The sequence below is a fragment of the Crocuta crocuta genome, unplaced genomic scaffold (genome assembly GCF_008692635.1).
Source record: "Crocuta crocuta isolate KB4526 unplaced genomic scaffold, BGI_CrCroc_1.0 scaffold675, whole genome shotgun sequence".
Lineage (NCBI taxonomy): Eukaryota > Metazoa > Chordata > Mammalia > Carnivora > Hyaenidae > Crocuta > Crocuta crocuta.
In genome coordinates, this window is record NW_027528796.1 from 2,945,689 (window position 1) to 2,956,996 (window position 11,308).

Consider the following 11,308-nt stretch of genomic DNA (forward strand, 5'->3'; position numbering starts at 1 on the left):
CCCGCAGGAATGTGGGGGCTTGGGCGGGGGGCCAGTAGCACACGGAGAACCCGCGTCTGGCCCCACGAGCAGCGTGCAGGCAGCGTCCGCGTGCAACCCGGTCGCCGGAGGCTGAAGCGTGTGACCTCTCTCAGCCTCCCGCCACCGGCTTCGGTGCCGACGAGAGTGCTGCTCGTTAGAGGAACTCAGGTATTTTCAACCGAATTTCAGTGCTCATTAGCGTCCGTATCAAGGGTTCGATCCCGTTGGCGGGCACAGCTCGGGGTGCGTCTTACCAGTTGTTGACCTGGAGCAGCGTCAAGTTTGTCTGAGCAGCAATCTGTTTCTTCTCGTCCTCTGTCGGGTACGGGTGCTAAAGGGGAGAAGACAGGTTACCATGCACCTTGGTGTGGAAACAGGAGCTCAACCTTATCTAGGTGGACAAGAAACACACGAATAGTCCTCAGTGAAAACTGCCGAGTAGCAGGGCGCTGGCGTCCCAGTCCTGATTTTGGCTCAGATCATGATCCCAGGGTCATGAGTTCGAGCCCCACATCAGGTTCTGACCATGCAGACCCCGCCCGTGATTCTCTCTCTCTCTGCCCCGCCCCCCGCATGCATGCTCACTCTCTCTCAAAACAAATGTTAAAAAAAAACAAAAAACTGGTAAGCAGCAATAGTGCTTTCTGCTAAAAACCCTTTAGTCTTACAATTTTCTTCTAGAAATGTCCTAAACAGGGGCACCTGGAGGGCTCCGTTGGTTGAGCGTCTGACTTTGGCTCAGGTCATGATCTCACAGTTTGTGGGTTCGAGCCCTGCGTCGGGCTCTGTGCTGACAGCTCGGAGCCTGGAGCTGCTTCGGATTCTGTGTCTCCGTCTCCCTCTGCCCCTCCCCACTCATGCTCTGTCTCTGTTTCTCAATGATAAATAAACATTTAAAAAAATGTTTTTAGAAATGTCCCACATGGAACGCAGCACTGATGCAGTAGTCAGAGAGAGACGAGGGTGGGCAGAGACGGTCCAGAGGCTCACAGCCGGCACCACCACCGCCAGGAGCTGCCACCACCGTAGGGGTCGCTGCCCTAACCACATGACACAAGCTGTAATTCAGGAACCTCCTCAGCAAGGACGCGTTAGGAGCACATGCCATGGACAGAGGGTGTGTTCTGGCCCAGCCACACAGCACGGGTACCACGCTGCACGTTCTACAGTAAACCGCGAACTCCTCAGTCACTTCTGCGGCAGATGGCACTCGTCCCCATTCTACAGGTGAGGAAACTGAGGCAGGAGAGCACCCACACTCCCCACCCAACAGCTGGGTAAAAAGGGGGCCGCAGGGAAGGGGCAGGCAGGCCGTTCCGGGCCCGTCCCACGGGGCGACACGTTTCTGTCAGAGGACACTGACGAGGGGCCGCCCCGCTAGGGCAGCGTGCATGGTCAGCAAACTGTGCCAGCGCCAGGGACGTGCAGGTCTGCCTCGTCACACTTTCTCTTGTGATTACTGCCTTTCACTTAAAAAAACAGAATTAAACCAGAAGGACATATCAAAATCCACAGAAGTACCAAAGGAAATAATTCTACCTGCAGTAATGAAGTTTCTCCAGGATGGACTGCTGTCCACACGCAGACACCATCGAGACGTTTACTGTCAACCTTCAGGCACCAGGGTCCCTTGTTTTGCACCCCCCAGGACCCAGAGAGCACGGGAGACAGCAGGGGCTCCTGAGTAACATGCAGCGGCGGGACAGTCCCCGCACGCTGCGGGGCCTCTGGCCTCACTCACCCCTGTGGCTGCTCCCTCAGACGGCAGTGAGCGCCCGCCCCAAGGTAGAAGTCGTGGAAATGCAAATACTGTGCTTGCCGGCTCGGGTCGTGAGCTCATGGTTCGTGGGTTTGAGCCCCATGTTGGGCTTCACACTCAGCACAGAACCTGCTTGGGATTCTCTCTCTCTCTCTCTCTCTCTCTCTCTCTGCCTCTCCCCATTCTCTCTCAAAATAAGTAAACTTAAAAAGTAATAAATAAAGGGGCGCCTGGTGGCTCACTTGGTTAAGCGTCCGACTTCGGCTCAGGTCATGATCTCACGGTCCGTAGGTTCGAACCCCGCGTCGGACTCTGTGCTGACAGCTCAGAGCCTGGAGCCTGTTTCAGATTCTGTGTCTCCCTCTCCCTCTGACCCTCTCCTACTCATGCTGTCTCTCTATCTCTCTCAGAAATAAATAAAACATTAAAAAAAAAAGAAAGAAAAATAAATAAATAAAAAGCTCATAAAATCAAAAGGGGGCAGGAAACCTAAGTGCATTAACTAAAAGCAATAACAAAACAACAAAAACGAAGAGCCAGCATACAGTAGTAAATGCCATCCTCGAGTATCAGGAAGACCACGGTAGAGATGCTATTTCAAATAAATGAGGGCAAGAAGAGAGAGAAAATGCTTCATGGGGGAAAGAAGGAACATTTTACTTCAACCTATTGCAGGGTTTGTAGTTCTACAAACTATTACGACATTAAAGGAAACTTGAAAGGAAAATGCCTTCTGCCACCTGTCTGTACCGAACGGACTGCGTACTGGTTGTGACACCACGGTACCCTCAGAAGGGGTATGTCCCGCCCTCACTCGCTGCCACCTGCCAGAACCTTCCTAGCGCCCAGCCCTCGTTGCTGTGTCACAGTCCAGCAAAGGCGTGTGTCCTAAGCCACGCGCCCCGTCTTCCCATCAGTATACCCAACATCACCGTGCACCCTCCTTTCCACGTGACTCTTTTAGGACATGTTTCCAGGTGGGGCCACACTGCTCAGAGTCCCCACTGTTCCCTCCTGACGTGCTGCGTGTCCTGCGGGGGAGGGGGGGCGGTGAGTGGAGAACAGAACAGCAGAGCAGGAGAGAAGTGGGGGCCCTGCTCCCTAAGGGCCTTCCCCTCGGGAAAGGGAGAGGGTCCTGCCACCGCCCCCCACCCTCAGCGACACCACATGCCGGTTCAAAGCCTAGAGCCAGCTGCTACCTTGGCCTGCTGCCGCTCAGGGAAGGAGCCTGATGTCAGTCAGAGAAAGCGGGGTGCCACCCAGCAGTGACCAGGGCCAACCCCCAGAAGACATGGGATGACCGAGACAGACGCTGGCCTCGTGGCCCGCAGACCAGTGCCAGGCACAAATGGAGGCCGCGGGCCGGCAGCGGGCTTCCCAAACGATGGATGCAGAGGGAGGGCGTGAGGAGCCCTGGGTGCACCGGGCGCAGACAGGGACCCCGGGGCCCGGGAGGAAGCAGCCGCAGCAACCAAAGGCAAGGGGCGGGCGCCCATGGCAGTGACACCAAAGGGCAGACCCAGCCCGCGGGCACAGCCATGAGGGACAGCATGGTGGTGGGGACGCGGGAGCGGGGGTGTGCTCCACGGGGTGGGCGGGGGCTGTGGGAGTGGGGGGCGCATGCGCTCCAGTGAAAACAACCTGGATGAAGGCACCGGGCGACGAAGCTGGTTCCCGAGGTTGCCGGACAGCTCGCTGCCGACCTCCCGCCCCCCTGTCCCTCCTGACAACAGCCATGCTCCTCCTCCCACCCAGGCGTGGCTGTAACGTGGCACGTGGTGTCCACTTTCCCGCCTCGGTCTTGCCACACACTCCCCTGGTCACTCCTGGTCCCGGCCACCAGGCGGGACTGTCACTCCTGAAACCTTCTCTGGGTCACACGCCTCCCCCAAGTTCAGGGGCAGGAGGGCGGGTCTGACCCGGATAATGAGCAGGTCAGCAAGCGTGTGCTTCCCAAGAAGCATCGTCTTCCCATAAGCATCGGCTTATGGAGACGATGTGGCCGTGCCCCAGGTGAGGACATGGGCACAGGCACACGTGGACGGGCTGTGGCCCGACTCTGTCCCACGTGCTGACCCCTGTCCAGACCTCCGTCTTTGACCTTCCCACATCTTCTTTTCAAATCCAATATATAAAACATCACTGTTTGCCCAGGTTTTGCCCAAACTCACCTTCTGTCTCCCTCCTAACTGACCTGAGCTCATCCGTCACCCTCACGGGCAGCTCTGTCGTGCACGCATGGGATCGATATGAGCTGAGAGTGTGTTCTTTTCACCAGTGGTGGCCTCTTGTTTGAGTTACTCGAGGCTGTGACCTCCGGTTTTAGGTAGCCCTCCTTCCGTCCCGTACTCCACCCCAACATTCAGAAGGGCAACAAAATGCCAATACTTAACGCTGGGCCTGCGAGCGCAGACAGGAACACTGCTTCCAGGAGGCGCGCCAGGAAGCGAGCATGTCAGGGTGTTGCTGCGGGCGCGGCCACTTGCGTTCTTACCCCGATGTGCTGAAAGAGCCAAGATCTCATCACGTTGGTGGCGTGCTTCGGCAAAACGCCCCTTTTATTCTTAGATGAGCCATCATCTTGATGCAAGATGCTGAGATCTTGGTTTAACTGTAACTGAAGCTTTTAAACAATTGAAAAATAACGTTAGAAAGCACAGGAAATTATGACGCATCCCAGCAGCTCAGGACTTCTGATGGAGAAAGTAACTGACGATCTTGGGATAAATGACCTACTGACAGCAGGGGCACACGCACCGGAAGGTGCGCAGGCTCCCCTGGCGGGGAGGGGGCTCCCTGGGCAGCAGCGCCACGGACACGGCTGTCTCGCCATCGGCGGCCCCTCATCCAGCGAGGAGGCGGGTGACACGGGCACCGACATGTCCCCGGGGTCATTCCCCTGCAGACGTGCAAACCCCACGGCCCTCTCACCCACCACTTGCTTTCGCCTTGCGTCCTCTGGTAACAGACATGACAGAACACCGCTCTCCCAGCCTAGAGGGGCGGTCAGGACACCGACGACAAGAACGGGCGGGAAGGCTGAAGGCCTGGGGACCGCCACGTCAGCTCAGCAGGGGGCAAAGACACACACACAAGGAACAGATGGAAGCATCATAGACCAAGGGGCTAAGGGGCCTGTGGCCCAGACGTCTCCGCAGCCACGACAGATATCCCCCCCCCCGCCCCCCAGGAGAGCATGGAACATAGCCTGTCCAGTGCCTTTCTAAAGGAAGGACACGGGGCGCCTGGGTGGCTCAGCCGGTTAGGCGTCCGACTTCGACTCAGGTCATGATCTCATGGTTTGTGGGTTCAAGCCCCATGTTGAGCTGTGTGCTGACAACTCGGAGCCTGGAGCCTGTTTCAGATTCTGCGTCTCCCTCTCTCTCTGACCCTCCCCTGCTTGTGCTCTGTCTCTCAAAAATAAATAAGCATTAAAAAAATTGTTTTTTAAGGATTTGGAACTTTATTGTGGAGAGGTCCCGGTATTATTTGTGCTTCCTCCGGATTTATCATTTTGGATACAGTCTTTAATAGCCTCAACAACATCACCTAAACAGACAAAATTTATGACTTAAAGAAGACACTAAGACACTGACTGTATCTAAAATGTCTTAAAACTCAAGATTATTATTCAGGACATAAGAGTTTTTGGAAACGTGTCTCCTGGTCAGAGGCTGAAAGTGATGGTACTAAGCGCCATCTCGATTATCCAGGAAAGAGTGAGAAATGAGCTTCCAGTACGAGTTCCAAAGCCCCAGGACCACACTGCAGCTTGTCTGCTTTACTTGTCTCAATTCGTATACGATGTTCCTCATGAGGCTTGACATGTGCTCAGTGTTGCTTTTTTTGTGCAGGGCGAAAGCCACCATGGGCTCAACAACAGGCAAAGCGACAGCTGGCTGTGTGACCAGATCTCACGGGTGGCACCCATGGGTCCGAGAGGGCCAGCAAGGCCACGTGAGGAGACAGAGCAGCCACTGGCCCTGCGGAGCTCCAGCAAAGCCAGGGACTGGGCAGGCGCAGGGTTATAAGCCTCGGAAATGGGCTGGAAGTTTGTTCAAGAGGCAGAGTCGGGGGAGCCCCCAAGCCCTCCCTGTCATCCTCTGCAGATGGAGTGATCTGCCCCCGCCCCGCAGGGGACCAGGGACACGCTGAGCACAGCTGGAAGGGGACAGGTAGGGGCAAGGAGAGTGTCCCCACATCCCAGGAGACCCCAGCACATCCCCGCCTGCCACCAGGCCGGTGCCCCGAGCAGGAGACCTGACCGTCCTTCCTGGAGACACCAAGTGAGGAAAACGCTCAGAGTCCAGCCTGCTGAGAAGCCGGCTTGTCAGGGCCTGGGCCTGGTGCACACCCAGTGGCTTTCTGGCCACTCAGGTTCCGAGGACAGCCAACTGTCCCCAAAGATTTGCAATCCTCTATCACTAGAGGGAACTGCGCTGAGCAGAATTAGGGTGAGAAAGACAAATATCTTATGACCTTACTCATACGAGGACTTTAAGATACAAAACAGATGAACGTAAGGGAAAGGAAGCAAAAATAATATACAAACAGGGAGGGGGACAAAACATAAGAGACTCTTAAATATGGAGAACAGACAGGAGGTTACCAGAGGGGCTGTGCTAAATGAGTAAGGGGCTTAAGAAATGTACTCCTGAAATCATCACTGCACCATATGCTAACTAACCTGGGTGTAAATTTAAACATAAAACATAAAAATAAAAATAAGTGAAAACCTCCATCACAAAAAGCAGACACCGAAGTGAATAAATGTTGAGGCAGCAGGAACAGAGAGAACACAGAAACCGAAGACAACTTCAACCACCCTGGAACCAAAACCGGGAGCTTTAAAACAAAGCACAAAGGGCAGGGAAGAGTCTCAGAGATCCACGCACTGCTGCAGACCTGACCCTCCGCGGGTGGACTGGGAGAGAAAGGGGAGTCTCTGAGAAAGTAGACGGCAGGGGCGCAAACACACAGAAGCCCACAGACTCTGTGCAGAAGGTCTGAGGCTCAACTCATAAAGGCTCTAGAAAGAGACCGCGTGCCGGAGCTGGGGCAGGGCCGTTTCAGAGCCTCCGGGGATGTGACTCAGGCTCGAGAACACGAGGTTTGGGGGCCACGCTGCAGCAGGCGGCTGACACAGCCTCAGCGACAACGCAGAGGAGAGAGGCAGCCGACAGGAGGAAGCAGAAGATGCGGGCCTCCTCCCCACGACAGCACGGCCCCCAGCTCCGGTGACCGCCATCTGCATCCTGGAACCACGCTCACACCCAGACTGCATTGATGAGACCGAAATAAAGCCCTCTCCAGGTTGGCACAGTCTCAACAAAATGCACCTCCCAGCACATTTTCTCCAGACATGTCCAAAGTGGGGAGTAAGGCCAAGAAAGCGGAGGGCGTGGCTCCGGGAGAAGGGGCTCCTGCAGTGATATCAAAGGAAAGTTCAAGAACATGCCCTGAGCCGGGCAGGGAGAGAGACAAGCCCCGAGAGCAGGAGGCAGAGAGCTTCTGGGGGCCACGCAGCACTGATGTGCCTGCCGGCAGGCGGGGTACAAAGCAATCGCCGCGAGGGGGTCAGCCGCGGCCGCACGAGAACTGGGCAGTGGACGCGGCAATGCAGCGGTTAACTCGGGCAGAAGCAAACACGTGCCCCAGAAAAGCAGCGTGATCACAGTTACACACTCAGCTCGGCAAAGACCCGGACTGACACAGTCACAGTAATGTTAACGCTGAGAGGTGGGGCCCCAGGGCCAAGCACACAGGGCAGGTGGGGGAAGCCTGAGCGGGCAGGGCTCCTACCAAGACAGAAGGCCCAAAGCAGGGGCGTAGGGGTGACTTAATGTTTACAAATGGGGCGGAAAACAGCAGAAGAAACAGCTATACGATCAGAAAGCAGTTGCCTGACACGAGAGGGGGGAGCAGGGGGGCAGGAAAGGTGATGGTTTGGCTCCAAGCCTGTCTGCACCCTTGACACTGGGCTGGGCCCGCAGCAACTTGATTTTTAGCAAAGCAAAATAAGTTAAAGAGTAAAAATGGAAGCAAAACACCTTGTCACAGGCCAATCAAGAGCAAAAACCTAAAACATACAAATAACGATTGTACAAATAAGACTCTCCTGGGAAAGGAGAGGAGATCATTGAAATCCCCTTGTTACTTCTCTTTTCTCAAAAAAAAAAAAAAATTGTTTTTAGAAGGAGAAACACCTTTCCACAGAGATGCCCCAGGAAGAGGAAGAGGCCAAATCCTGCCTCCTGCTGACAGGTACGAGGTCAGAATGTAGCCCACGGTGGCGAACTCCCTCCGGGGAAGGCACAGGGGAGCCTGGCGAGGGGTCAGCCCTGACGGCCACCGCACCACACCGAGATTCACCTGTGAGTCACGCTGGCCAGAGTGACCATGGGAGCCATGACAGCGACCAACCCCACAGTGACAGTTTCTGACACAAGAAGAGTCACTGTCATTGGTAAGTTGTCACCCTGATTACATGCAGCCCAGAATGAGCTAGCCCCACCCCCAAAAAAAAAGAAAAAAAAAAAGGAAAAGAGCCCAGAGCAGCCCAAATAGCTACAATAAAAATCCTATGTACCACGTACAGGTTTATCCAAAGCACCTGCACCCAGGCCCTCGGTCAGTCTGGTCACTCTTCCCTTAGAAACGTGGGCAGCCCGCGTCTCTGGCTCCCTGGCCCTGCTGCGCCAGAAGCCACACACGGAGGGGTATGACGAGGAGGGGACGGGAGCATGGTGGGCGGCCGGCCACAAGGACCAGAGCTGACGAAACAGCTCACAGGCAGCAAGAAACGGCGTGGCGCTCGCCAGCCCGCCTCATGGGGCTGGGGAGGCCTCACACACGTCCTGTGAGAAGGGGTTGAGCTGAAACACACACGTTTGCTAGTTAAATGCGTCCCCTCCGTCTATAAGAAGATTCAGTTAAGTAGCGACTTCCTTCTTAAGCATCAGGACAAGCGAACCTCTACTCCAGAAGGCAGGCAGCTGCCTTGAAGGGGTCTTTCCCTAAAAGCAGTTCGCGTTGGGTCCAGGAGGCACCCTGCCGACCAGGCGCTGCCCGGGTTCACAGTGCGGTGTGTGGGGATCCGAGGGACAGTGCAGCCGGGGGTCAGCTCCTCTTCTACCCCCGCCATGTGCCCAAATGACAAGGCCCCCAAGCCCAGCCCAGCCCTGTCCGTGAAGTGAGAGGCAGTTGGCCCTGGATGGGCTGTGCCACCCGGGCCCCAGGCCCTGTCACATCCGCTGTCTGATGAAGGAAAACGCTAACATCTCCAAGTCGCCAGTGCGGCTGCAGTCAGTGCAGGCCGAGGCCAAGGAGCTCCCGTAGAGAAGGAATCGATGTTCTTACACAGGAGCTGATACCGGAAACATGGTCTTCCCGACTGAAAGCTGCCTTTAGGAACCGGGCTGCCGGTGAGCGCATGTGTGTCTCCATAGCTTAAAGGGGTCTGGCGGACCACCAAGTCCAGCCTCACCCACCACAAAGGCTCGGAGGGAGTGGGTCGGCCGCAAGGTCACAGCACGTGACAGCATTTCTCCCTGCTGCTTCTGCCCCTGAAGCTGGTGTTCCCCAGGAGGCGGGGGGCGGCCCTTCACTGGGCACCCTGGAGCGGGGGGAGGCCAGCCCTGGCGCACCTGCCCCTCAGTGCGCGGGTGTGAAGGAAGCGCCCCGGCCATCCCAGCGCCAGCCTGAAGCGGTGCTCTGGCCCCTCGGTGCTCCGCAGAAGGGCCTCGGCCCGGCAGGGTCTGAAGGACCCGCCTGGTGGGTCTGCCCTGAACCTCCACGGGCGTGGGAAGAGTGTGTCTACACTGCCTCAAGTCTCCGGATCCAGAGACAGCTACCCAACCCAGTGTTAACGGGGACACTGTGGCGGCTCAGGAGAAGGTGTGACGCATGACCTTTCTCCCGCTTCTCCAGGCTTTCTGAACTTAGCAACTTTTTCACAATACGGGAAACGGAGGGGACGGCAGAGACAGGGCTGACGTCGTGCTGACCTGGGGACTGCTCCCATGTGAGCTGGTGTCCGGCAGCCATCTTCAGGCTTGAGCCTGGCTCTCCTGTGCCCCCACCGGCCCCACTCGCGCCCACCTACCCCGGTGCTACCCCCCCGCCCCCAGGAACGGCACACGCACCTGGGAGTTCTGGATCCTGATGGTGCCGGGCGACAGCGCTTGCGTCACCACCTGGCCTTGAGGAGTGACAACCGTGACGGGCTGGTACACTGTGCCACCTCGAGAAGGAAGAGATCAAAGTGCTCCTAAGTCTCCATGATCGACACCCAAATCTCCAAAAGACGCAATATACGTCGTGAAGGACAAACACCTCTAGCCCGATGAGGTTTTTAAATCACATCAAATGATCAATGCCGGTGGACTTGGTGCCGTAAACTATTAAAACGGCTTCCCTGAACAAGCCGGGCGCCAGCGCCTGTGCTGAGGCGTGGCCCTGCGGCACTGGGGGGCGGGGCGTGCTACCGGAGGGGTGCAGGGGGCCGGGCACCGGGCACCAGGCGGCCAGGTGCCCCATCGCGGAGGGCATGTCGGCCAGGGTGGATTCTGCAGTCCCCTTCCTTTCACTCACCCCTGTTTTCTACTTTCTCACAACCTGCACGTATTACAGGGCTTGGCCAAGGCTGTTAAATATTTCTGATCATGGTATTTTGTGGATGAAACGTGCTTTCATCTTCCCGTGGAAGTTTCCCTTTACACTATCCGTGAGGGTCTGCAGAGCGAGTCTCTCCCCTCCCTGCACACCCCAATTCCGTCTTCACGATGGTTTTGTGTTTGCGATGCCGGGTGGGCTGCAGGGACAGCGGACTCTGCCCCTCCTGCGGTGATTTCTATCAGTAACCCCAAGGCTCAGAGTGCACTTTACTCATGGGTCAAATATGAGTGACACGACCTAAGGTTTCCCCGGTGCTGCTAGGAGTACAATTAAAAGCCATGCTATCTGCAAATTACGATTCATTTTTTGCTCTATATTTTCAACTCCCATATAAAATCTTTCTTCCCCAAATGTTTTGGTAGGGAAACACAATTTGCATAAAATATCGGTTACTGAGAATTAAAACAAGAGACAGGCATTCAAATCTAAGAGTTCTAGTTTTGCCACTCCTGTATCAGGAACCGATGTTGACCGGAAATTTCACACTTCTCCGTTCTGACAGAAAGGACTCTTCAGCCAAAGCTCAAGGAAAGAGTGTCCTCTTCTCCGTCCACATACCTGCCACTGTTGCCATGGTGACGTTGCCCTGCTGCAGCGCGGACGCGGGCACCACGATTCCTTGGGGGCTGAGGGTGCCCGAGATGGCGCTCTGAATCTGCTGTGGGTCAGAAATGCACGGTGAGCAGAAACACAGAAGACGTGTTTATAACTTTAAAACAAGTGGCGTGATGGTATCGTGAGCGAAGGCAAAGAACCTGAGACAGAGATGCGACCGGATGATGACCTTCCAGAAGGCGCGCCTTATGTGCCTACAAACGGAGGGATCCGAGACTGACTCGGTATTAAGTACGG

At 56.0% G+C, this 11,308-nt stretch overlaps 1 protein-coding gene across 1 annotated transcript in view; it reads right to left on the bottom strand.

Moving 5' to 3' along the window:
* The window catches only part of PKNOX1 (PBX/knotted 1 homeobox 1), a 37,589-nt gene that overhangs the window by 7,337 nt on the left and 18,944 nt on the right, over window positions 1-11,308 (bottom strand). Inside the window, exons 9-10 of the mRNA XM_077755445.1 lie at window positions 4,275-4,403; window positions 276-352 (exon numbers count right to left, since the gene is read on the bottom strand). Coding sequence (XP_077611571.1) covers window positions 276-352; window positions 4,275-4,403 — 206 coding nt within the window. The remainder of the gene's footprint in view (window positions 1-275; window positions 353-4,274; window positions 4,404-11,308) is intronic.